At 54.1% G+C, this 24,769-nt stretch overlaps 1 protein-coding gene across 1 annotated transcript in view; it reads right to left on the bottom strand.

The window, feature by feature from the left end:
• Window positions 1-8,841: 8,841 nt before the first annotated feature.
• The window catches only part of UBE2G2 (ubiquitin conjugating enzyme E2 G2), a 37,772-nt gene continuing 21,844 nt past the window's right edge, over window positions 8,842-24,769 (bottom strand). Inside the window, exons 4-6 of the mRNA XM_069472218.1 lie at window positions 16,705-16,823; window positions 12,666-12,806; window positions 8,842-10,671 (exon numbers count right to left, since the gene is read on the bottom strand). Of these exons, the coding sequence (XP_069328319.1) occupies window positions 10,559-10,671; window positions 12,666-12,806; window positions 16,705-16,823 (373 nt within the window). The 3' untranslated portion in view covers window positions 8,842-10,558. The remainder of the gene's footprint in view (window positions 10,672-12,665; window positions 12,807-16,704; window positions 16,824-24,769) is intronic.

Raw genomic sequence — 24,769 nt, 5'->3', positions numbered from 1 at the left:
GCAGCCCCAGACGTCACCAGGGCAGCTCTGCACGCTGGTGGCCCTGGGCGGTTGGCTGTGCGCGTGGGCACCAGGCAGCTCGTCCGAGGCCGGGGCGGCCCCTCCTCGCTGTGTGGCTGGGGGTCCTGGGTCCCGGCGCAGCCTCTGCTCCCTGGGCTCCCGCCCCGCCATCCCTGCCCCCAGCAGCACTCAGCCTTCCAGAAGGTAACTCTGGACCCGACGCACCGTGCTGTCCCCTCACGGTGCCGGAACTGGGCCGCCCGGGCTCAGGAGCCCCCAGCAGCTTCCCCGGCTCGTCGGCCAGCCTGGCCCCCATCGCGCTGTGGGACGGCGTCTTTATACCGCACGCAGCGGCGAGAGGCACCGCCACACGGCAGGACGTCGAGTGGGGAGGGACGGAATAAACATGCCGAGGGTCGTCACGTTTTGAAATAGGGAATGTGAGACGAGAAGTGGGAGTGGGGCAGGGGGGCCGGGGAAGGGGCCCCACGCGGATGCCGGACCCCGCGTGAGCGGTGACAGTCTGCGGCACATGCTGCTAGCGCCGGGCAAAGACCGGGAGGAGCAGCCAACAGAGGAGCCTGCGGCGGTTTGAACGTGTCCCCTACAAAATTCGGGTGCTGGAACTCAATGGCTGTTGGATGGTGTTGCAGGGGGGGCCTTCACAAGGCGGGGGTCACAAGGCGGGGGTCACAAGGTGGGGGTCACAAGGTGGGGGTCACAAGGTGGGGGGCATGAGGTGGGGGTCACAAGGTGGGGGGGCATGAGGTGGGGGTCATGAGGAGGGGGCACAGCTGGGGGGCACAAGGTGGGGAATATGGGGTGGGGGTCATGGGGTGGGGGGCAGGAGGCTCCTCCCTGGCGAGTGGGATCGGCCCTTCTGAGACGGCGTCACTGGTGTTCAGCTATGGCTCCCGCCACCCCTCCCGGCCACCAACCACACCTGGAGCCTCCACACAGAACGAGAAGCAGCCACTGGGGGACCGAGAAGGAAACCTCAGTGGTGACTAGGGGCTGGAGTGAGGCTCGGACGACGCCCCGAGAGAGGCGAGCTCCCTCCTGTCTCAGCTTTGACCGCAGGCTGACCGGCAGAGCTGGCGGCGGCTCTGAAAGCCCAGCCCAGGGACAGCCACCCTCCGAGAGGGCCGGGTGCTTTGTCGGGGCGACGGCTGGTGTGGGGCCACCGACCCGGAGAACCACGCCGGAGGAACAGCAGACGGCGCAATCAGCAAGACATACGCCCACAAGTCACTCAAGCAGCCTCTATTTGCAAAGCAGGAATGCGTCCCGGAGAAGGACGGGCTGGTCCCCGCGAGTGGAGATGACCTTGTGGAACACAGGCTTGTTCTGGTTACGGATGTGGGGGCTGTAGCCCTGGGGTGGAGACCACCCCTGCGTCACAATTTTCTGTGATCCTCTCTGAAAACCCACTGGGGGGGATGAAACCACAATACGGCCACGTCAGGAGGTTACACTCCGTACGTCACCTTCCCCTACAGTGCCTATGCTCTGTGCGGGGAAGTCACAGCTCCCGTTGTGCCGAATCGCTCCTGTTCTTATTGTTTCAGCCAGGAAGCCTTTTGCTTATCTTGTTTACGGTTTCCCCTAGCAGGCTGGGGAAACCCGCCCGAGCAGCCCCCTGCCCTTGCTGAGGCGTCCTCCTCCCCTGATCGCACCAAACCCATCCTTGTCTTGCCCCCTCCGCACCTGCCCCAAGTCCAGCCGTCTTGGGGCTGCCGGCTGCAGCCGTGCAGGGCAGCTGTCCAGCACCCCCAGGCAGGAGCCCGGCTGTGGCAAGGGAACTGGAAGAGGCTGTTACCCAGAGATGGAGGAGGGGAAACCCCATTGTCTGTTTTCCCCACAGCTTCACTCCGAAGGCAGCCCCAGCTGTGAGCTGCACGGCAGCAGCGCGGAGGCAAAAATCCTGAGAACCCCCAATTCTGGCCGGAGGAAGTGGGGAAATGAGCCCCTGGAGCTCTCTGAAGAGTCCAAGAGAGCTGAGAAGGGCCCCTGAGTGTGTGTGGACCAGCATTGGTCCTGGTACCCAGGCTGCACACACAGAAATGCTTCTGAGAGCGGTGGCACAGACCCCAGCCTGGCCCACGCCGATCCGAGTGCGCTGCGGACACACGCAGTCACAGCGGAGGCCTCGACTGCAGAACCAGCACGGAACCACCAGAGCCGGAGAGCGACAGACAGACAGAGGTTTATTATGGGAACCGGCTCATGCACTGACGGGAGCTGGGAAGGCCACAACCTGCCCTCTGCCAGCTGGGGACCCCGGGGAGCCAGGGGTGTCCTTCGTCTGAAGGCCTGAGACGTGAGGGCGGAGGCCCAGCTCCAGAGAGGTTCCCTCCTCCAGCCTGGACGCGCACCCACGCTGGCGCGGCCTCTTCTGTGCTCAGCCCCGATCCAGACGCTCGTCTGTCCTAGAAACACCCTCACCGCGCACCCAGAAACAATGTTTCACCAGCTATCCGGGTATCCTTCATCCATTTGAGTTGACACAGGAAATTAACCATCACAACTACTCAACAAAACACTAGTAAATCAAACTGAACAGAGTAATTTTTAGAATACACCACATCCCAGAAATACAACAATGGGTTAATACTAGAAAATTCAAAAGCGTTCTCTTTAATAGTGTGTTAAGAGAAGGCAGATGCAGGCAGGGTGGATGGGGTGATGTCTCCCAGAGCCCCACAGCGCGACCCGGGGCACCATGGCTGGAGGGGGTCTCAGCGCCTCAGCACAGAGAAGACCCTCTTGAGGGCCCACGAGCCAGGAGGAGCCGGAAGCACGCAGGCCCTCGGGAGGGCAGGGCGAGGCCACAGGGCACCCACAGGCTGCACCGGGCCCTGCCCTCCCACCCACGTCCACCCTGGGCAGCAGGAGCCCTTAGAGCACGATGCGGCTCGTGCTTTAACACAAAAGTGGTTTGGGTGACTCTTCGCTACCCTGCAGTGACAGACAGCCCCTCTCGTGGACCCCTCGGCCCTGGGCACAGAGACCGTAGAAAGGACACGAGCCACAGTGCTGGGGACACGAAGGCCAGGGCAGTGGCGCTGGTCCCGGAGCTGCTCCACCTTCTCTGGAGAGCTAGGACAGCCGTCCTGTGCGTGCTCTGCGGCCCAGGCCAGGCGCACACGGCTGGGCAACCAGGCCTGCATGAGCGTGGGTGTGGGCGGTGCACGTATGAGCCTGTGTGCAAGGGTGTGCGCACATGTGGGCGTGTGTGCAGGCGTGCGTGTGAAAGGCAGGATGTCTGAGTGTGCACATGTGTGGGTGCAAGTGTGCATGTGCGAACAGCGGTGGGGGCCTGTGCATGGTGCCTCTGGGTGGCTCCCCAGCCCCCTCCTGGCCCTCCCAGTGCCCGGCGTCTGGTGTGTGGCGGGCTCCACCCTCCTCTGCCCCTCCCGCCACCACACCCCTTGTCCAGAGGAAGCAGCCCTGGGCCAGGAGGAGCAGCCCCCCAGGTTATGCTCAATTGGTACGACAGGGTGTGGGGCCCGGCCGCTGTGGCGGGAGCGTCTGGGCCCTGGGGGATGCGGTCAGCACCTGCCTCTGCCCACTGGAGGCCAACAGCCCACCAGCACTCCGGCGACAACCAGAAAGGGCCACAGACACTGCCCAGTGTCCCTGGGAGCCAAGCAGCCCTGGTTGAGAACTGCTGTGACAAATACAGGGGTGGGATGGATTAAGGACCATGCCACATTGGCTGTCGTTTTGGCCAGTTTCCTGCCAGAAGTCCCCAGAAACAGACAGGCATTGGCGAGCGGATTCCAGGATCTCCAGCCCGGAGGCCCATGGCCTGGGGGTCTCCATCTGCAGAGCTGTTGAGGTCAGCTAGGGCCTCCACGGCCAGGCCCGCCCCAGACAGCTTCCTAGAGTCTCGCTGGAGTCCCCCAGGCACAGGCTGTCCTGAACCCACGCCAGCGAGGCGGTCACACAGCAGGGGGGGTGGCATGGCGAGGCTGCCCACCCGCTGCAGAGGCAGAGCCCCTAACCACCGCCGGGGTCTCTGCGGGCAGGCCCAGGGCTGGCCGCTAAGGACATGTCTGTCTTGCCCAGGTCCCGGCTGGTCTCAGGGCCGGGTCTGCAGCTGCCCCTGTGGCGAAGAGGGGTGCGCTGCACGGCGGCTGCCAGCGGTGCTGCTGGCGTGAGTGGCCCCTCCCGGGGTGTCCCACAGAGCCGCCCGGCCAGTGAGGAGAGACAGATGGGGACAGAAGGGACAGAGGTGTACAGCAGCAGGCTGAATGCTGTCCTGGGACTGTGCCACAGACGCCCCCCATGGGCGCACTCACGTGCACACAAATGCACACACTCTCACGTGCTCAGTGACGTGGGGCCTGGAGGTCTGGGGCGGGGCTGGCCCACCCTGGGATGTTTGGGACGTGCTGCAGCCCGGTGCCCTGCTCGGCGGCTCTGTCAGGCAGGAACTGGTCCAGGAGGGAGAAGCCCGTGGATCCCCGACTGTTCCGCCGTGAGCTGTGCCCGTTTCATGTGGTTCCAACTCGTGTGGTGAATTACCCAGGATTGCAGAGACCCATTAGCAAGACAATCCTCCACATCTCGTTCCCATCTGAACCTGTTCCAGGCCAGTCCTCTGCCAGGAAGCCCAACGTGCACACGCACACGCAGCCCGAGAACTGGTCTCCGCTGTTCCCGCCTGCCCGCCACTGCCCCCGGGCAAACAGGAGTCCTGGGGACGGAGGCCGGGCCGTAGCCCTGCGGCCCGTGCGCTCCACGCCCGCCTGGATGAGCCGTGGACATCGGAGGGCCGGGCACTAGCCACAGGCCCCCCAGGCTGCATGCAACTCCTGCCCTGGTCAGAAAGCTCTTCAGAAGGTGCAGACGGGAACGACAGTGGCCCCGGCAGGGTCCCCGCCCACGCGGTGGGAAGGTGAGCTGGGCACCAGGCCGCCCTGTGGGAGACGCCCTGGCAGGGAAGCCACCGCAGGTGGAGCTCCCTGTGCACAGGCCTGGGCAGGACACACCGGGGCTTCCTCGACAACTGCTGCCGACAAAGCTCGGGCCCCGGCGGCTGTGCCCGGGAGGTGGCTCCTGTCACCCTCCCAGGGGACAATGCTGCTGGCCGTGACATTCCCTGGCTCCCCTCCCCGGACACACGCAAGGGCAAGCAGGACGGCTGAGGACAACCTCCTGACCACGGCAGGGCGCACGCGGGGTCGGGTGGGGCCTGCCCCGAGGGAGGTGGCGGGCGAGGCAGCCGGTGCAGGGGAGGCTGCTGTCCCCTCCTCAGCTGCCCCGTGTCCTGAGTGCTTTGCACACACGGTCTTTGTGGGGCTGGAGGATCATTGCCATCACACCCGTTTCACAGATTGACAAAGGCCCAGAGAGGTGACCTGGCTTGCCCGGGTCACCCCGTTGCTGGGGTCTGAGCCAGGCCACGCCCAGTAGGCGGAGCTGCCCCAACCCGCCAGGCCACGCCCACCCCCAAGCAGAAGCCCAGGGCAGGGCCCTGGCAGGTGCCGTCCTTCCCTCCCCAAGCCGGGAGCCCACTCTGCCCACTCCCACCTGGGCAAGCCCTGGACATCAGCCCTGGCAGTGCCATGCACAGCTTCCGGTCTGTGGCCACCACATGACAGGACGCCGCCGGGGAGCGCAACGCAGTGAGTGACAGGGCCCTGCAAGGTCTCCCGACCACAGGACGGATCTACACAAATCGGTTCCTTCCACCAGTCGCCCCAGCTCCGCAGCGAAGTGCGAACTTAGCTCAGGAGGCGGCGGTGGCGAAAGCAAGCCACTCGTGCCCCTGTTCTGCCGACGACAAAGCAACTGGCAGCCACTGCGCTGCCACCCAACAGGCCAGCGGCTCCTCTGAACTCACAGGCAGCCCCTGACCCCGCGCAGCCCCACGGGGGCGAGACCACCCTGCTGTTCAGAGGAGCGAGTAGCACGGAAGACGATCTGGACCCCGGGCAGAAAGGGGCGTGGCCAGGGCGCTCAGAGCAGCCCCTCCCCCAGCTCTGGGGTGGGGGGCTCCCAGGCAGAGGCGCGGCTGGTCCCTGGGGCCACCTGGCCCTGCAGTCCAATGGCAGCGGGTGGGACGACCAGCCTAATGGTGGCCGTCGCCCTGGAAGACCCAGACGAGGTGGGAGGAGGTCGTGAGGTCACTGTGTCACAAGGGCCAGCAGCTCAAGCTGGGGGAGGTGGAGGGGCCAAAGCTGCCCGCAGGGACCTGGGCGGGTGGTGGGAGTGGTGCAGAGCGGGGCTCGTGCCACCAAAGGGAGGTGCCCCTGGCAGCCGGTGCCAAGCCCACCACGACAGTCGCTGGCGTGCGGTCTTTGAGATTCAGTGCTACACTCAGGGCCTCACTTCCAGTGATGTCACCTCCCTGGCCTCAACTCCCCACTTCGAGGAGGGGGCCTGGGCTGTCTGGACGAGTGGGGCTTGTGTGACGCACCTGGAGGAGGAAACGCCCGTCTGTACCTTCAGCCGGGAGTGTCTGGCTCAGAGCTCCTGCCCTAGAGGCCGCTCCTGGTCCAGAGGGCACAGGAGCCGGGCAGGGGAGCGGCGCACGGCAGCAGACAGGAGTGGGCCCCAGGACAGTGAGGGCCAGGACAACAGGCCCGGGGGACAGCGGGTGGCGCAGGGGATGGGAGACACTCCCAGGGCTCGGCCCGCAGCAGGCTGCAGTGGGCTGGGCTGAGCAGGGTTCGTGGGGTGGAAGCAGACCTTTCCCGCCCCCACAGGGAGTTGCATGTTGTTTTGTCCCCTGGACAAAGCCAGGCCCAAGGGGGACAGGGCACGGTGGGGGGCGGGGGCGCAGCCTAGAGGGATCTGAGGCCAGAACCTCCCAACACCATTCCCTCTGAGATGGGGGCCTGCACCCTGCGCAAGAGCCACCAGACCTGTGGGGACAACCCCACAGCATCAGCCCCCACCCCACCCCCGTCTCCTCCGCCTGCCCTGCGGTCTCCCCAGGGCAGGGTTTCCAGAATCCACCCAGCCTGTGGCGGGTGCCCGCTCTGCTGGGCAGCCCTGAATCCCTCCACCTGTCCCCTTCCCGTGCAGTGGCATCCCTGGGGTTCCCACCTCCAGCACATGGGCCCCGTGGGAACCTCATCTGGTCCGGACGGCCACGGCGGGTGAGCGGCACCCTTTTGTGCAGCCAGAGCAGGCTCTGTGTTCCTTGCGGAAACTCTGAGGCAGGCCAGTATTCCCCTCCGAACAACCAGTAACCGCACCTGCACAGAAACCACCTGGAAGAAGCCACAGCAGGTGCAAGAGGTCTGGGAGCTGGAGTCACAGCCTGGGGCCAGACCCAGGTCGAGCAGGGAATGGGGACTGCCGGCCCCAGGAAGGGTCAAAGCGCCCACACTGAGATGAGGCCCTAGAGCCCCCGCTGGCTGCCCCAGCAGTGCCCCATGCCAGGAGCAGACGGGCAAGCAGGAAAACCAAGGATGGCTGTCCACATGGCAAGGCGCAGAAAACCACTGCCAACAGATAAAAACCCCCGAAGCAAATGGAGCAAACAAAATGTTTAAAATAAATCTAATTAAAACCCCCGGATGGGGAAAATTCAGGGTGTCTGTGCAGCGTCCACACGGCAGGCCTGGGACAGCCATCCTGAGGCCTGGGGGTGGCGTCTGGACACTGGATTTGGGGCGTTCCTCCACCCGGCCTCACGGGGCGTTTGTATAAACCACGCGGTCTGTGTTGAGCACCCGCTCCGCTCTGGGAGCCTGGATCTCAGCACATCCAGGCAGAAGGCGCCTGCGTGACCAGCCCCACGGCCACCCCTGGCGCCGAGTCTCTGCTGAGCTCCCCGGTGGACGCCATCACAGGCACCGCTGGCTGGGGGGTCAGCGCGTCCTGGGAGCCAGCCCCTCCCCCAGCACTCTGAAAACCCACCCTGGTTCCCCCGAACTCAGCCCCGCACACTGCTTCGCTCTGGTGATCTTGCTGTGTGCTCTCGCTGCGGGAAATCACAGCCATGGGCACCGTGACCCACTGTGTCCTGTGGGCGTTCTGGAGAATCACTGGCCCTGGCTGGTCCTGGAGACCCCCAACTCGACATCAGGGTAGGGTTCTAAGACAGTACAAAGCAGAGTCACGGAAAACGCCGGGCACAGGCAGGACGAACACTGGGGCGGCACTGAGGCACTCACGGGAACACAGGGCGGCGAGCGGGGCCCCACCTGGGCTTGCCAAGAACCCGGGCCCTGGCCAAGCCTGGGCCCCATCTCGGAGCACGTCTCTGAATGAACAGAGACAGACACGGGGTTGCAAAGGAAGGAAAACCAACTCTAAGTTACCACGTGGTGGCAGGAACCTGCCTCTCTACCAACACACTAAATAAAAAGATTTAGAGGCAGATCCGGTAACGGCTGTAACCCCAAAGTGTGATGAGAGTCAGCTGCACTCTGAGGTACCCGAGGAACGGAAGTGTGACCTGCACCCTGCTGGTGTCCACTGGTGACAAGTCACAGGTGCCACCCTGCGATGTCCTGCGACGGTGTCTGCTTCGGTTCCAGGTTGGGGAGCACACACATCTACACTCCAGTCACAGCCCTCCCGGGTGCTGTCACAGACCCCAGCCAAGACAACAGGATCCCAGAGAGGACAGAATGAAGGGAAGCAAGCGAGAAGCCAAGGGACAAACCCTGCAGAGCTAACACGAGTCTTCGTAATAAAATTCCTGGTGAGGACCCCGGTGCCGTGTGTCAGCCGGACGGCCAGGCTGCCGCCCTGTGCCCGTCCAGGACAAGCTGCCGGGCCCTGGCCTGCTCCGCAGCACGCGGCCTGGTCTCAGGCTTCTATCTGATTGTATGAAAATACAACAAATAAAAATACACTGCAGAATGGGGGAAAATATATAACTTTATTTTTAACGTAGTAATTAAATTCCACCACAGAACAGGGACACTATGGGATTTTATTTAATAAATACAAACGAATAAAAATACTTTGTTTTGTAAAGCGACTGCCTCTCCTCCCTCCCCACATCTCATGGAACCTACAGGAAATCACGTGCCCCTCTGGGCCTGCCTGGGCTGGGCCCCACGCCCACCGCCAGCTGCTCACACAACCCACTGTCTTCCCTCTGGAGAGGACCACATCTCATTTGCCTGCAAATACTACTTAGGTACAATACCGCCCTTCCCCAACCCCTTCCAAATACACGTTCTTATACTGCATTTCAAATTTTAAATGACTCTCTTCTGAGAAGGAAGAATCCGGCATCCACAGAAGCGGACGTGGAGCTGCTTCACCCAGAAACTGGCAACACCTTGGCACCAAGGGTGAGGTTTCGGTCGACGCACACTGGATCCATCGTGAAAGGGAAGCAGGAAGGAATATGCAAAGTAAAATCTATTGTATGCCTCATAGACCATCCCTTATTTCAAAAATAGAAATTCCTATTTAAATTGAACCTGTCTGAAACAGGCCAAGTGTTAGATTCTGCATGCCACAGATCTGTTATTGCTTGTGACGTGACCTCCCGGCGCTGTGGCGCTCAGCTGACCATGCCAGAGAACGTCGGAACCGAATCAACTTCATAAATCACGAGAAAGTGCTGTCTCCACCCTGGGGCCGGGCGCCCCACAGGCCACGTCCACGAGCACCGGTCGTGGGGGATAAGGCACTCCTCTGAGCTAAGAAATGGGAGGGTCCCTGCTGACTTCAAGTTGCCAAGAACGACTTTTGTGCCAACACTTAAATTCCCAGCGCAACCACAATGTTACAAAGTCCTAGAGCTTCTCAGTTTTTAAGCTAGGAAAGAAGAACTGTAGACCCAGAAGGAACTTTCACTAACACTCTAAGGCTCCGCGGTCCCTGCCCCAGCGCACTCGGAACTGAGCCCTAACCGAGACTCTTTGGTGGACGTGAGCAGGAGGAAACTGTCAGTCTGACCGTCTGCATGACCCGCAATAAACTTCCTTTCTGTGTACCCCATTTCCTATGAATCCGTTAATTTTTAACAAGTATTTCCTGAAAGTATTTCTAAGTGTGATGGTTTATAATACTCAACAAATGTAAAAGATGTGACCAGATTATGAGAAAAATATCTGCTTGTAAAACATGAGATCAGGAAGGAGGAGCCAAGCTCGTGGTGCAGAGAGCACCAGGAGGGCCACGCGGAGCGTCGCCCCCCTCCTGTGCGCCAGCCGCAGGGCCCGTCTTCAGGAGCACGGCTGGTGCCACCATCCAGGGACGTGTGGCACACACAGCCCCCCAACCCAGGAAGGAGGGGCACCCGCAGGACGCCGGGAACAGCTGGGTTTGCCGGTGCTTCAGCTGGGAGAGGTAGTGATGACCGCTTTGACAGTCTACCTGAACTGCCTTGCGAGGAATACTTTAAACTGCAGAAAGCTGTCAAATTCTACGTAAATCATAACTTCAGCAGAGAAGCCTGTTTGGGGTGAGGAAAAAAAAAAAAGATGCTGTGGTTCTTGCAAGTCTGCCTTTTTGGTACCAGCACAGAGTATCACTGTCACTGAGTGTTCCCCAGGAGAACACTGAACTGTTGGTGGTGTGTGTTTACACGCATGTGCCGAGCACACGTCTGTGCGCACGCGCGAGGCGAGGTCTAGAGCCCCAGAGACTTCTGCACGATCTGCTTGGCAATCTTGTAAAACTGCTCCCGGTCATCCCGCCACATTTTGGAAGCGTCCACGTTAGCGCCGCTCTCATCGTTGGGCTCTGGAAGGAAAGGGGAACGCACTCTGCATGAAACAGTCTCGAAAGTAAAGCGCCTGGCGAGATCTCGCGTCTCATTTAAAAGCACCGATGCCGCCGTGAGCCAGATGGCACCACTGCACGCCAACCTGGGCCACAGAGCAGGACCCCGTCTCAAACAAATAAAAATAAGAAAAAATAATAAAATAAAAATAGAAACACTGATGTTCCTCAAGAGACCCTGAGAGCTGGAGTGGAGCCTGCACTGCTCCCGGCCTGGGGGACACACCTGTCTCAGGACAAAAAGACCCATCTTGAGACTCCTGTGTTCTGGGTGTCTGAACACGCCACCACCAGTCATTTTGTTTTGTTTTCCCTGAGTTATCAAGAAAACTCATCATTTCTGTCGTGCTCTGAAAATCGATGACAACCCAACAGGCCCACACAGGCTCTCACGAGACCAGGCTGGGCTGCCGCGTCGGTAGCACCCGGACACGCTGCACAGGCCGCCGCCACGGACTTCCCCTTTCCGGAGACAGCCGATGGCGGTCACTTCTCTCTCACAGAGAATGCTGCGCAGTGAGCGGCCCTCTCGCAGCTCCTCCCAGGACCGCCCCAGGCAGATGTGCGGCCTGAGGCGGACACCTGACCCCACCCACTAGCCAGGAGCGCGGGGCAGAGACGTCTGCAGCTGGGCCTGCCGGGAAGGCAGGAAGGAGCGAGGGCACCAGCACAGGAAGTTACGTGGCCCTGGTCAGATGCCCGAACGGACTGGCCAGAGTTCATCGGTGTGCCCGTCACAGCTGCCATCTGCAGACAGCCCGAACCACCCGATCCTCCCTCCCTCTCAGCTGCAGGCAGCAGTGAACAGAGCTCCGCGCCTGCCCTGAGAGCGCGTGCGCACTGCAAGCCCTGACCCCACGTCCCTCAGGACCCCATGTCCCTCAGGACCCCAGTCCACAGGCGCCCGGACGGTGGCCTCCAACAACTGAGCAGCCTCACTTGGGGGTTCACCCTCAGGGCCTCCTGCCAGCACGTGTTTGCCTTTTGGACGTTTCTCCCTTTGTGTCTGTGGCATTTTGTTATCCCAGCCTCCCAGATCACCTGCCTTGGTCCCTCTGAGGGCTCTTCTCCTACACAATCGCCCTTCGTCCCACACCGTCACCTACAGCCTCATCGGGAAATGACCCCACACCTTCACTTCCACACCCAGCCCCTGTGGGCACACAGAGGCCCCTTCTCCCATATGCCCCAAACTCTTCCTCAAATCCTGCTCTCTGTATCCCTGAGCCCAGAGGCAGCACCCTTGGCCCTCGTGTCAGAACCAGGCGTGACCCCCACTACCCCTGGCCCCTCCCCGCCCCCCAGCCGGTGTCCTGGAGCCCGCTCCCTCCAGGTCTCCCCAGCGCAGTCCTTCCCCGCGGCCCTGGGACCATCTGCACCTTCTCTTGCGTCTCCCAGGCTCAGTTTCTCCTCCAGTCGCATCATCCGGCAGCTGCTGCACAGATGGTCTTTCTAAGGCACAGCTCGGATTATGGAACCCCCACCCAAGTTCCCAGGGTCACCAGGGCTCCCAGCTGAACGTCCCCTCCCCCCACCTTGGGTCAAGCCAGAAGGCACTGGCAGTGCCCCCGTACGCCGGCCACCTCCTGCCCCTGGGCCTCACCCCAGCTGTTTCCTTTGCCCCAAATGTCTCTCCCTTCTCCCACCGCCCCTGCTACCTCCTCCGAGAGCCCCCGTGAGCATTCTGAACTTGGGGTTATCAGACACTTGTAACTGCGGGTGTATTTGGAAAGTTCCCCCAGATCGTAGGACCTTAGAGTTGGGGTCTCTGCCACACTGAGCTTTGCGCATCCCAAGTACAGGGTGTGGCACAAATACCTAGGGAACGAATGAAATGCTCTGGGACTAGGAACAGTTAATTATAGTCAGCAATATGACATGCCACACCAGGTTGTCGCTGAAATCAGTCACCATGGAAGCACGCTTACACCTGGAGAAGCGCACGCAGGCCTCACCTGCCAGCATGCTCACCACCGACAGCAGGATCTTCTCCACGCTCTGCACGGGGCTCCACCGCTCGGCGCTGCTCTCGTAGCCCATGGGGTCGTCGCCCGGAGCGTGCAGGATGGAGATGCAGACTCTCCCGTCGGGGTAGACTGCAAGAGGCAGAGGCGGCCAGGTGAGCCCAGGGAACCGCGCCCGAGGCGACACCGCGCTGGGGCAGGCTCCCCAGGTCAAGAGAACAAGGGCGCAGACACAGAAACCGAGCTGTTTGCACAGCTGGGCACAGCCTGGGGCCCTGAGCGGGGCTTCCCATGGCACGGAGCCCAGTGGGGCCTGCTCACTCCTTGGCCCAACCAGTCACAGTACGATTCCCTCTCCGTACGAAGTTTTAAAGCATTATGTCCAAAAAGAGTAAATAAAAAGTTACCTGGCAAATATTTCATCAAAATTTCTAATGTCATTATTATTCACAATACTTTCCAGAGCAAGTTTCTTAGAGCTAGTTTCTTCCTAATCTACCCTTAAATCCCTGAACTGCACTATTAAAATTTACGTTCACGTGACTTGAAAAGGCAACTGGAATCATTCAAACATCCAGGAGGAGAAAGGCATGGAGACTCTCGTGGGAACTTCCTCCAGCAGAGAGGTGGTAACGGAGCACCCACAGTCGGCGTCCAGACCAGCCCGCCCCCACAACGCCACCACCAACGGGACCCATCTGACAGGGAGAGGCGGATGCTCAACTCACAGCAGGTATCAGTCCCATCGAGGAAGCCGAAAGCATCTCTTACTTTCCTTTGACATACACAGGGGGACATCCTCAGAAGGCTCGATATATACTCAGATATCCAGCAATGCACATGGATAGACTCAATTATAGCATTATAAAGCCATATAAGTTATTATATAACAAATGATAATTTAAAACAAATTTATTTCACTCACCTTTATTAACAAGTTCAGAATTTCATGAAAATTAAGAAATGTTGAGAGTTACCATTTACCTCCAAATGGCCTTGTCTTTTATACTCGGGCCCCATTTCTTCCATTCATCTACCGTCTTAGCGGTTACTGCTATCCAGGAACCGTATGTACCAGATTCTCGTGCAAGAAAAGAGTTTAAGAAACTAGGTGCACACTTGTCACGGGCATTTGACGTCCACCTATGGTGCACAGACATGGAGCCTGGACACCCAGAGCTCTCTGAACCATCCTCTCCGACACAGGAGAAGAGCAGGTGTCAGGAAATTTCCCACTGCAGCGTCACTTCCGCAAGGTGACTGTATCGTGTGGTGACACCGCACATCCAGAAACATCCAGAGCCCGGAGTCCCTGCCACAGCCCCCTCTTCACCACATCCCGTCAGTTCCACTTCCTACACTGCCTGGGGATCACCCACACCTCTCCATCTCCAGTGCCCACACTCGGCTCCACGCAGCAGTCGAGGCCTGCCCGGCCGTCTCCTGTCTGCTCATTACAGCCAGGGACCCTTTGGAGGCCACTCTGGCTACACGACTGCCTCACGCCTGCTTGGAACCCTGCAGTGGGTCTCTCAGCTCCTGGACAAACATGACAACCTTCCACACACTGACTGGTTTGGCGCCTGCCTTCCTGTCCCCTCACTTCCTACACAGGCCTTTGCAACACTCAATCCTGCCTCCTCCCCACTGCAGCCACCAGGGAACCCCCACTTCACTTCCTGCAGGTGGCCAGCTCTGCAGGGCACGTCCTGGGCCCTCTTGCGGTGACTGTGTCATTCTTCTGTCAGCATCTGTCCCTGTCCTCAGACTGGACGCTCCTAATGATCCTTTGTTACCTGCTCACCACCCCATATCCCAGCAACTCTCAGGAATGGGTATTATCTTTAAAAGTATTTATCAACGGATCAATTTTTATGACATTGGTAGAATCTGATTCTTAGAAATTATTTTTACAAAATAAAAATAACACATATCCACTTATTATAAGGCAAAATTTTAAAACCATGTTAATTATATAAACATTAAAAATAACTATCAGAACACTAAAAATATGATCAGATAATTCTTAGCACATCGTCACATAATTTAATCAGTTTTCACCTGTGTTTGTCTCTAATACCATGCCGTAGGTATTGTGCTGAAGAGTTTATCTTCAACACAATCTCGTCATTTTTTTTTTTTTTTTTTTTTTTTTTTTTTTTTTTGAGACAGAGTCTCACTCTGTTGCCCAGGCTAGAGTGAGTGCCGTGGCGTCAGCCTAGCTCACAGCAGCCTCAAACTCCCGAGCTCAAGCGATCCTCCTGTCTCAGCCTCCCGAGTAGCTGGGACTACAGGCATGCACCACCATGCCCGGCTAATTTTTTCTATATATATTTTTAGCTGTCCATATAATTTCTTTCTATTTTTAGTAGAGATGGGGTCTCGCTCTTGCTCAGGCTGGTCTCGAACTCCTGAGCTCAAACGATCCGCCCACCTCGGCCTCCCAGAGTGCTAGGATTACAGGCGCGAGCCACCACGCCCGGCCAATCTCGTTATTTTTAATCACCTATAATCCTCTTCATAGTAGCACTTACGGTTAAACAACTTGGAATTGTTGACTTCTTCAATGACTTTTTATCTATCAACCATAATGTATTTTTTAACTTTTTATTATGGAAAATTCCAAAGCACACTAAAGTAGACAACAGCATGATGAACCTCCACACACTTATCACCCAGCAGCAACAAGCACGGGCTCCTGGCCCGCCTTCCAGAAGGAACACCCGTGCATGAGCATCTGCGTACACGAGGCCGGAACAGCGCTGGTGAGAGCAGCAGCGCAGCACGGGCTCTCCGAGGCGGCGGCCCGCTGCCCATGCACGTGCGCCAGCAGCAGCCGCCGACGAGACGCTCTGCACAAGGGTGTGGACGGCAAGGCCGGCAGCAAGGAGAGCTCCCGCCAGGCCGGACGGGCAGAGAAGCCCCGTGGCAGGGAGGGTCTGGGCAGGCGCTGCCCAGAGGGGCACGGAATGGGGAGGGTGTGCCGCACGGACACATTTTTAAATCAAGAGAGAAGTCAGAGACTCAGAAAATTCTATAAACTCTCTCGTGAGTTAAACTAGCTATTCGATATGCAGAAAAGTGTAGGATAAGGCATTGGCAAATAAGTAACTTTCATTTTTACAAAATAGAATACCTTATTTGCTTTTCTTCTCCATAGCTACTAAGATCGTGATTACTAGTGGCAATAATAATCATTTATAAGAAGAAACATTATTCTAAATATAATCATTGACAACATATTTCCTTACTAACTCTCTTATACGTAATCCCCACTTGTAAAAGGGAGAAACAGAAACTAGAGCTGTGCCGGAATTCCAATCCCTCCACTGGACACATTTCCAAGTAAGCTACAGTATGATTTATTTAAGTGACCTTATTTTCTCCTCTTTTAAAAAGTAATACATGTTTATTTTAGGGGGAAAAAGATTTATAAAAAGGAAAAAATAATCTCCATCAGGGAAAAAAAGTCACTTTTAACATTTTTGTGCTTGCCTTTCAAGTTATGTATACATTTACATGTGAATTTTTTTAAAAGATGAAATTATAACATTCCTACTGCTTTTCCCAGTCAATGTAGTATAAATATTGTTTCATATCACTATTAATTTAGATCACTTTAAATATCTATATCACATTCCTACAAATGCAATTTATTTAACATAATTCTCATGTTGAAAACCTAGACTGAGTCCAACTCTTTCACCATTGCAAACAACACTGTGACAAGACCAGTGCAGCCCGCTCTGGGCACACGCCGTGCGTCCAGCTTCGTCATGACCTCCCCAGCACGGCAGGGCGGCTGGGTCAGACGGCATCCACAGTTTCAGGTTCATATTTTCTTTTATCTATGTTAAACTGACCTTCAAAATTGAAATCAAGTGTTAATACCCCCACGATGCATTTGCTAAACTTCAAAACATAAGAAAATTTTTTAAAGGTCTACTTAACAGCTATGCTACATTTCTTGTAGCTATATAATCTCTGTACCTCTCCAGGTACCACAAAAACCACTCCCAAAAGCACTTACTGTTGGGATGAAACATCTCACAGGTGAACCTCATCTTTGGGGGACTTAACGGGTAATCAAGTGGGAAACTCAGAATGGCAGGAAAAACACCAAACTCAAAACAGGTGTCTTCTGGGCCCCTAAAAGACAAAAATATGTAGTCAGAACTTCAAGGTACATTTTTCAATGTCTACCACAATGAGCTAAGGAAATTTTTACTGTTTTACAAATGCTCATAAAAAGATTATCTATTCTAAATAATAATGAATAATAATGAATTGGTTCTTTTTTTCTAAGTGGAAAGCAGTATCTCGTTCTCCAATTCCAATCTGGTTTAAATCTCAGGTATGAGCACAAACACTGAATTACAGCCACAGTTTTCAGGCAGCAGAACCTCTTTATATTTACCATAAGGGGATCTGAGAAAAGAGCTAACGCCAGCATGGCAAGATCCTGGGGATTTAGTTTTTCTGTAGATGTGGTAAATTACATTTTAGGATAAAGCTATGAATTACGGCATGTTACAGCAAGATTCTATTGTACTTTGATAAATGAGGGGCTAAGTTATATTTCAAAGACAACTTTTTTTTTCAAACATGCACGAGAAGTGACTTTTGTAACCTTCAAGAAGCAGATAAGCGTACACACGAGACCACTCACTCACACTCGGTGTGAAAGGCAGGCGTGTGCACACGCACCAGCACCACAGGCTGTGCCCACTCGAGCAGTTCACCATCACTGGCACGAACACGCACACACACGCACGCCTCCCTGGATTTACGTTTCCTCACATGTGAATAGCACAAATAGACTAAACCAGCTCAGAAGTCCTGCCCAAATGTTAAAACCCAACAGGTATAAAGTAATACCATTTGACCTATACAAGACGTGCAGGCGGCAGGAGAGGAGGAGGGGCAGCCTCCCGCCGACGCCTTCCCAGGAGAGAAGAGCTCCTCTTCCCTACAGATTCCATTAGGAAAACACACTAGTGTTCAAAGATCATGCGGAATATTATGTGGGTTTAATAAGAAAGCACAACTGCGGAACGACAGCTGTGGACACGACGACGACGACAGAAGTCACTCAGGGTATGAACTATCACACCAGGAAGTAAGACAGTGAACCCATCTATCACTCGGAACCGAGAACAAGCCCCTATACCAACGGCCCTGCCCCTCTAACAGTATCTGCGCAGGCAGAAAGAGCGGCTCTGCGGGGGCCGACACCTGCTGACCAAGGGATGGTCAACACCAGGCCCGCTGCCTTCAAAACGAACCTGAGATATGGCACAGAAAAAAACAGTGAAAATATATTTATCCCAAAACTTCATCTAAAAAACAGATTAAAAGTACAAATTTATTTTAAAATCTTAATAATAAATTATTTTGGTTCAGTGAAATTCATAAAAGATATGAAAATATTAGAAGCAATATTTATCTCCACAATTAAAGGAAAAAGACAAAAAAAAAAAAAAAAAACCAAAGCAACTGAACAAAGAGCTCTAACATTCACTTGGTGGTGACACTCAGGGCTGTCGACAGCACAGCAGCAGACATCGAGGCCCCGTGGGGCTGGTCTGTGCGAAAGACTCAAAATGAGAACAATGCGGTCCTTGTTTCCTGGAGCCAAAACTTTTTTAATCTAAGAGACAAATCTTGATTCTGAAAACTGTGTCCTTGCTACTTTTTGGATAGTGAATAGCTACTTTGTTTGGAGGGGCTAAATGTTCCCGTTGGACAGCCCCCTGGAGCCTTGGCACGGGACCAGGCCAGGGAACGCCAAGCCGAGAGGCACAGCATGAGGCCTGGCTACCGGCACAGCAGCAGAGCGGACCAGGCGCTGCAGAGGGTAGATAGACCAGTGACAGCCCACCACCGCCCGGGGCCTGAGTCATTCTGCTCTTCCTGCAGTCGCCTGGCCGGATGCCCCTGAAGCCCCTTCCTCCCAACACAGGGCCAGACAGACAGCATGTAGATACGTGTGGCGTGTGATCACCCCCAGCCTCTTGTCCAGCACAAGAGCTCCAAGCACATCATAGTCCCACTCCCCTCCTACTCCCCACAGCCTCCTGATCAGAGGGTAGCAAGGACTGCCGTTTAATTAGTCTACTAGTAAGCAAAGCCGGAAAGTCCAAGGATGAGATGACTTAGTCAAGGTCCAGGATGAATTTGGTTCTGGAGCTAAGAAGAGAACACAGCTCAGACTACTGACCACAAGGCTGGGCGCACGAAGATGCTGTGTTTGAATGTGGCACTGTTACTGTGTCAGGAACGCTTGCCAGTTCTTCAGCATTTCTGGCAGCTCTGAGTCTACAATAAGAAAAAATGTCTAGGTAATGTTTTTGGAATGGGCCAAATGGCATTTGCTCAATACTTTGATAACAGTTCTTTGTGTTTCATAATAAGGCTTTCTTTAAGATTGTATTTAGAAAGATCCACTGGGTCGTTGGCAGCCTCAGAAGCACGACCAAACATTTCCTAAAGTGCGCCCACATCTCGTCAAAGACATCAAAGCTATTTGCAAATGCTCTGTTCACCACTGGCTTGAAACTGGGGTTTTTCTCTTTTCCAGAATGCCCAGAGCGCAGACAAGCATGCCGGTGGGCGCTGGTGTGCAGCAGCGCGCTCTGCCTCTGTGGAAAACACCACCGAGCAGGTTACTAACCGAGGGACGGTGACATCATCGGCCTTGTTTCAGACAAGTTCCACTGCCACGCTCCTGCACAATCTCACCTCTCTTTCACTAAAGATGGCCTCACCTCAAAACCTTCAAAAGAACGAACAAACAAGGAAGCACAACAAATTTATTCAAAGCAAATATAAATTTTTCAAAGCCTGCAAATTATTTTCCATCTTATTGATTAAAGTAATGTCATAAGTTATTTCGGAGCTGAGACAAGACGTAGAGCATTTACTTTCCGAAACAAGCACTGGAGTGAAGCATCATGACCACACTGCACTCTACAGCTCGCTCTCCTGTGAAGGTGAAACAGATGCAAAAAATCGCGAGAGAGCAACACCCATGGTCTACACCTGACCGTGTCGGCAATTCCCACTCCCCACAGAGGACGACGGCCTCCTACCCCGTCCCGCCCCCAGAGCTGCGCCACTCCAATCACGTGTCAGCAACATCAGTCACGTACGAAGCCGATGGAAATCAGAGATATGCTCCTTTATCTTTCACCATTAACTCACGTGAAAAATTGTTCTTGGCTTCTGACCTTGAACACGTGTCACTCTCTAGGTAACAAAAGCAGCAGACAGGCCTATACCCTGAACGCAGCAGGAAGGTCAGAGAGGTTTATCGAGTAACCAGGACAAGTCTGGGTGTCACTGAGCCATGTGCCCGCCAGGCATGTTCCAGGACCTCAGTGAGCACGTCGCTCCGGCTGCAGGCAGGTGCTGGAGAAGCAGGCTGTTTTTGCTGCTGTTCTGCTCTTTAGCATGTTTGTCACAGCACACAGACAAAACACCTCCACCACACATACGACAAGGTATTAAAACCATGGGGAATATAAAGCCAGTCATTAGTATTTAAAACCTGAATGGATTACTAAGGGGTGGTTATTCCCCAGAAGGCAGAGCCGTGGAGCAGAAGAAATAAAGGCAGCCTGCTTCTAACACCCTCCACTCGGGGGGCAGGAGGCCCCAGCGCCCTCCTGCTGCAGAACCCACAGAAAGGATCCAGCAGGGAGGGCCACGGGGCACGCGGTGTCAAAGTGTGGGCGCATCCCCTTCCTTCAGCCTGCGCCCTGCAGTTCAGCACAAGCTTCCTGCCTATGCTCCCGCCTCACCAGCACGGGGGCAGAGCCACCAAGGTGGGCTGTACGCACAGCCCCCATGCCGGGCACTTCAGCAGTCAGAGGACGCTGGCTCTGTTGTGCCCCACCAAGTCGTGGCATGAACTGGGCCCGGCCTGTGATGGACACGGAGATCCTCGCTTCCTTCCTGTCGGGCTGTGGTCTAGGCACCCCAGGCGGTTCTCCCGTAAAGAAGCAATGCTAAGCACTGCGGGGAAGCAAAAGGGGTCCTCCCATTTCAGGAGACCGTGGGAGCAGCAAATGCAGATTTGTTCCATGTAAGTACCTTCATGATTAATCTAGTCAAAAGGAGTCTACAGCAATACCTTCATTGTTTTTTTGCAATATAGCTTTTTCTAAAAAACTTTAAGTCAAATATATTTGAATTATATTTAAAGTGCACTAGATAAGTCCATCAATTTTAAGAACTTTATTGTGAATTCTAAAGTAGACTATCACTTTTACAACATAAACTTTGACCTTATTTAACTAGAAAAATATATGCATGTTGGAAAATATTCAAATATAGAGGTATATAAAATGAAAAGCAAATACTTCCCTCACTGCCCTTTCTGAAATCACCTCCCAAGGTAACCACTGTTAACAATGGTTACTGTTCCAGGCTTTTCCCTATGTGAGTACAAACTCACATACCCTCACCCACGAAACCGGAATTTTTGAAATTAAAATGTATCATGGCATTGCTCAGAATTTCAAAACACCTAAATAAATGGAGAGAAATTCCATGGTCACAGATTAGAGCGCGCAGTAGTGCTAAAACAGCAACATTCCTCAAACTGATCTAAAGATTCAATGCAATCCCTATTAAAATCCCAGTAGGAATTTTTATAGAAATTGACAAGCTGATCTTAAAATGTATATGGAAATGCAAAGAACCCAGAATAGCTTAAACAATCTTGAAAAAGAAAAACACAGTTTGGAGGACTGACATTTCCCAGTTTTGAAATTTACTATCAAGCCGCAATAATCAAGCGAGTGCGGTACCGGCATAAGGACAGGCATTGATCAACGGAACGGAACTCGAAGTCCACATGTAACCCCTGCATTTTTGGCCAGTTCATTTTTGACAAAGGTACCAAGATTATCCAATGGGGAAAGGATTATCTTTTCAACAAATAGCGCAGAGACAACTGGTCTCCACACACTAAAGAATGAAGTAGACTCCTGCCTGACTCAATATAAAGAAACCAACTCAAAATGGATCAAAGACCGAAATGCAAAAGCCATAAACTATAAAACTTCTTAAAAAAAAAAAGGAGAGAGAGAAAGCAAACCTTTGGTTATATATGACACCAAAAGAATGATCCATATAAGAAAAAAGTTGCAAAACTACACTTCATCAAAATTAACAAAATTCGCTGCAAAAGACTCTCTTAAGAGACCAAAAGGATTGTTGCAGACTAGAATATTTGAAAATCATATATCTGATAAAGGAATTGTATCTAAGATATATTTTTAAAAAACCTCTTATGACCCAACAAGAAAGCCACCTAATTAAAAATGGGCAAAAGTTCCAAAGTTCACCAAAGATGACCTATGGATGGCAAACAAGCCAGGACAGGACGTCCAACGTCAGCAGTCATTCGGGAGGGGCACAAAGCACCCACCGCGAGACCCCACGCCCCACCCCTAGGACGGCTTCAGTCAGACGACAGCAAGCGTGGGTGAGGAGGGGAGAGAGGGGAACTCTCACACGTGGCTGGTGGGAATGCAAATTGGTGAGCTACTCTAGAAAAGTTCAGTAGTTTCTCAAAAAGTTAAATGTAAGTTTACTCCACACCCCAGCAATTCCTCACCTACGTATCTAGCCGAGAGAAATGAAGACAGATGTCCACAGACTTGCATGCAAGTGTTCACAGTAGCATTATTCGAAAGAGCCAAAAGTCCAGTGAGAATGGCCTTTATCAAAGAGTCCTCAAACGATAAATGTTGGCGTGGATGCAGAGAGACAGGAACACTCATACACTACTGGTGGGACTGCAAACTAGTGCAACCCCTGTGGAAAGTAACATGGAGACACCTCAAAGAGCTACAAGTAGATCCACCATTTGATCCAGCAATCCCATTACTGGGCATCTACCCAAAAGAAGAAAAGACATTCTATAAAAAAGACATCTGCACTCCAATGTTTACAGCAGCACAATTCACAATTGCAAAGATGTGGAAACAGCCCAAGTGCCCATCAACACATGAGTGGATTAATAAAATGTGGTATATGTATACCATGGAGTTCTACTCAGCTATAAGAAACAATGGTGATCTAGCACCTCTTGTATTATTCTGGATAGAGCTGGAGCCCATTCTACTAAGTGAAGTATCACAAGAATGGAAAGACAAGCACCACATGTACTCACCATCAAATTGGCATTAACCGATCAACACTTAAGTGCACATTTAGTAGTAACATTCACTGGGTGTCGGGCAGATGGGAGGGGAGGAGGAAAGGATGGTATATTCACATCTAATGGGTGAGGTACGCACCGTATGGTGGATGGACATGCTTGAAGCTCCAACTTGGGAGGGGCAAGGGCAATATACATAACCTAAACATTTGTGCCCCCGTAATATGCTGAAATTTTAAAAAATTGAAAAAAAAAAAAGAAAGAGCCAAAAAGTAGAAACCCCAGATGTCCATCAACCAGGGACTGGACAAGTTAGGAGCTACTGACACACGCTGCAACACGGATGAACTGCAAACACATGCAAAGAAAGACGTCAGACACAAATGATTAGATGTTGCATGATTCCATTTACGGGAAAGTCCAGAAAAGGCAAACTTTTAGTCAGAGGACAGAGTAGTTGCGCCTGTGGCTGAGGATGGGGTGGGGACTGACTGCAAACAGGCAGTTTCGGAACGTTCTATAACTGGATTGTGGTGATGACTACAAGACTCTAGAAATTTACTGAAACCACGGGCTTGTATTCTTAACACAGGTAAAACACACAGTGTGTCAATTATATCTCAATAAAGCTGTTTAGGAAACGTACGTGGGGAAAAACATCTCAGCCGTACGTATGTGGGCTCAGCCGTCTGCCACAGGTGCCTGTGGGGAGCTCCCCCAGCCCCCTGCAATGGCAGCCAAAAATGTCTCCAAACATTGCCAAGTGTCCCTTGGGGGCACAATCACCCCAGTGGAAACCACTGGTCTGGGCCTATTATTCTAGAATCTGCTTTTTTCACTTGACATATTGTGCACATCTTTCCATGCTAGGATGTAGACTTCACCTGCGTCGTTTGGTGCTACCCGGCATTGCACTGTACGGATGTGCTGTGACTTACGAGGGACAGCGATGTTTCCACTGGTCTTTAACACTACGATGAACGTGGCAATGAACCTCTTCACACGGGCATCTTTACAACACTGCTACTGGAGAGACTGCTCAAGGTGGGCTTGCTGGCTCAGAGAACATACAACACAAACTACAAACATCTATTTTACTATCTCAGGTTTATTTTAACAGAGCACAAAACCGACAATAGACGCTCTGCACCAAGCCTCAGTCAACGAGAAATCTTGACATAAAGGACGGCTACCGTGATCGTGACAACTGTGCCTCAAGTGGGAACAGCCCTTGGCAGGCCTCCCCTGGGACGGCCTGGAACCTTGGGCTGCTGCATACCAGCTGGAGAACCTGGACCCTAATGCGCTGGGGGCAGAGTCAAACAAGGGTCCCCAAGCACCATTTAGTAAGGAGAAGGTCCTACTTATTTTACCACAGCCTCAAGAGCCACCGATTTAGACAGGTGACAACAGGCCACTGTCCAGCCGTGGAGGGTGAGCAGCTGTCCCGCACCACAGCCCCTTCTGCTCTCCTGCAGGACTGCTCCAGTGGCAGAGCCGTCTGCACTCCACAGCTGCACCCTCAACACTGCAGCTTAGTGGCAACGGGGTCACACAGGCCATGGACCCTAGGGCTGGGTGAGACCTGAAGCTGTCTGTCTAAAGGACGCTGAGCGTCTCTGTCTGGTCCAAACGAGTGACGGTCAGAGAGACAAAGTGACTGGGCCAAGACCAGAAGGCCATGCCAGCCACACACAGCCACGGGGGCCACACCCCAGCACCCTGTCTCTGCTGGACCACGTGCCCACACTTCACCTGAAGCTCAACAGAGTCATTAGTTATCTCCCACTTTTAATGAGACACATGGTCTGTGGCAAACTTATTATTTAGTCTTCCTATTTACTCCTTTGTTACATGCTCTGTCCCAGTCCCCTGACCCTGTTCTTCCAGGGCGAAGACTCGGGTTTGCCCATGGCACACCTGC

This window comes from Eulemur rufifrons, chromosome 7 (genome assembly GCF_041146395.1).
Source record: "Eulemur rufifrons isolate Redbay chromosome 7, OSU_ERuf_1, whole genome shotgun sequence".
In the NCBI taxonomy this organism is placed as follows: domain Eukaryota; kingdom Metazoa; phylum Chordata; class Mammalia; order Primates; family Lemuridae; genus Eulemur; species Eulemur rufifrons.
This window is presented reverse-complemented; position numbering and strand designations above follow the sequence as displayed.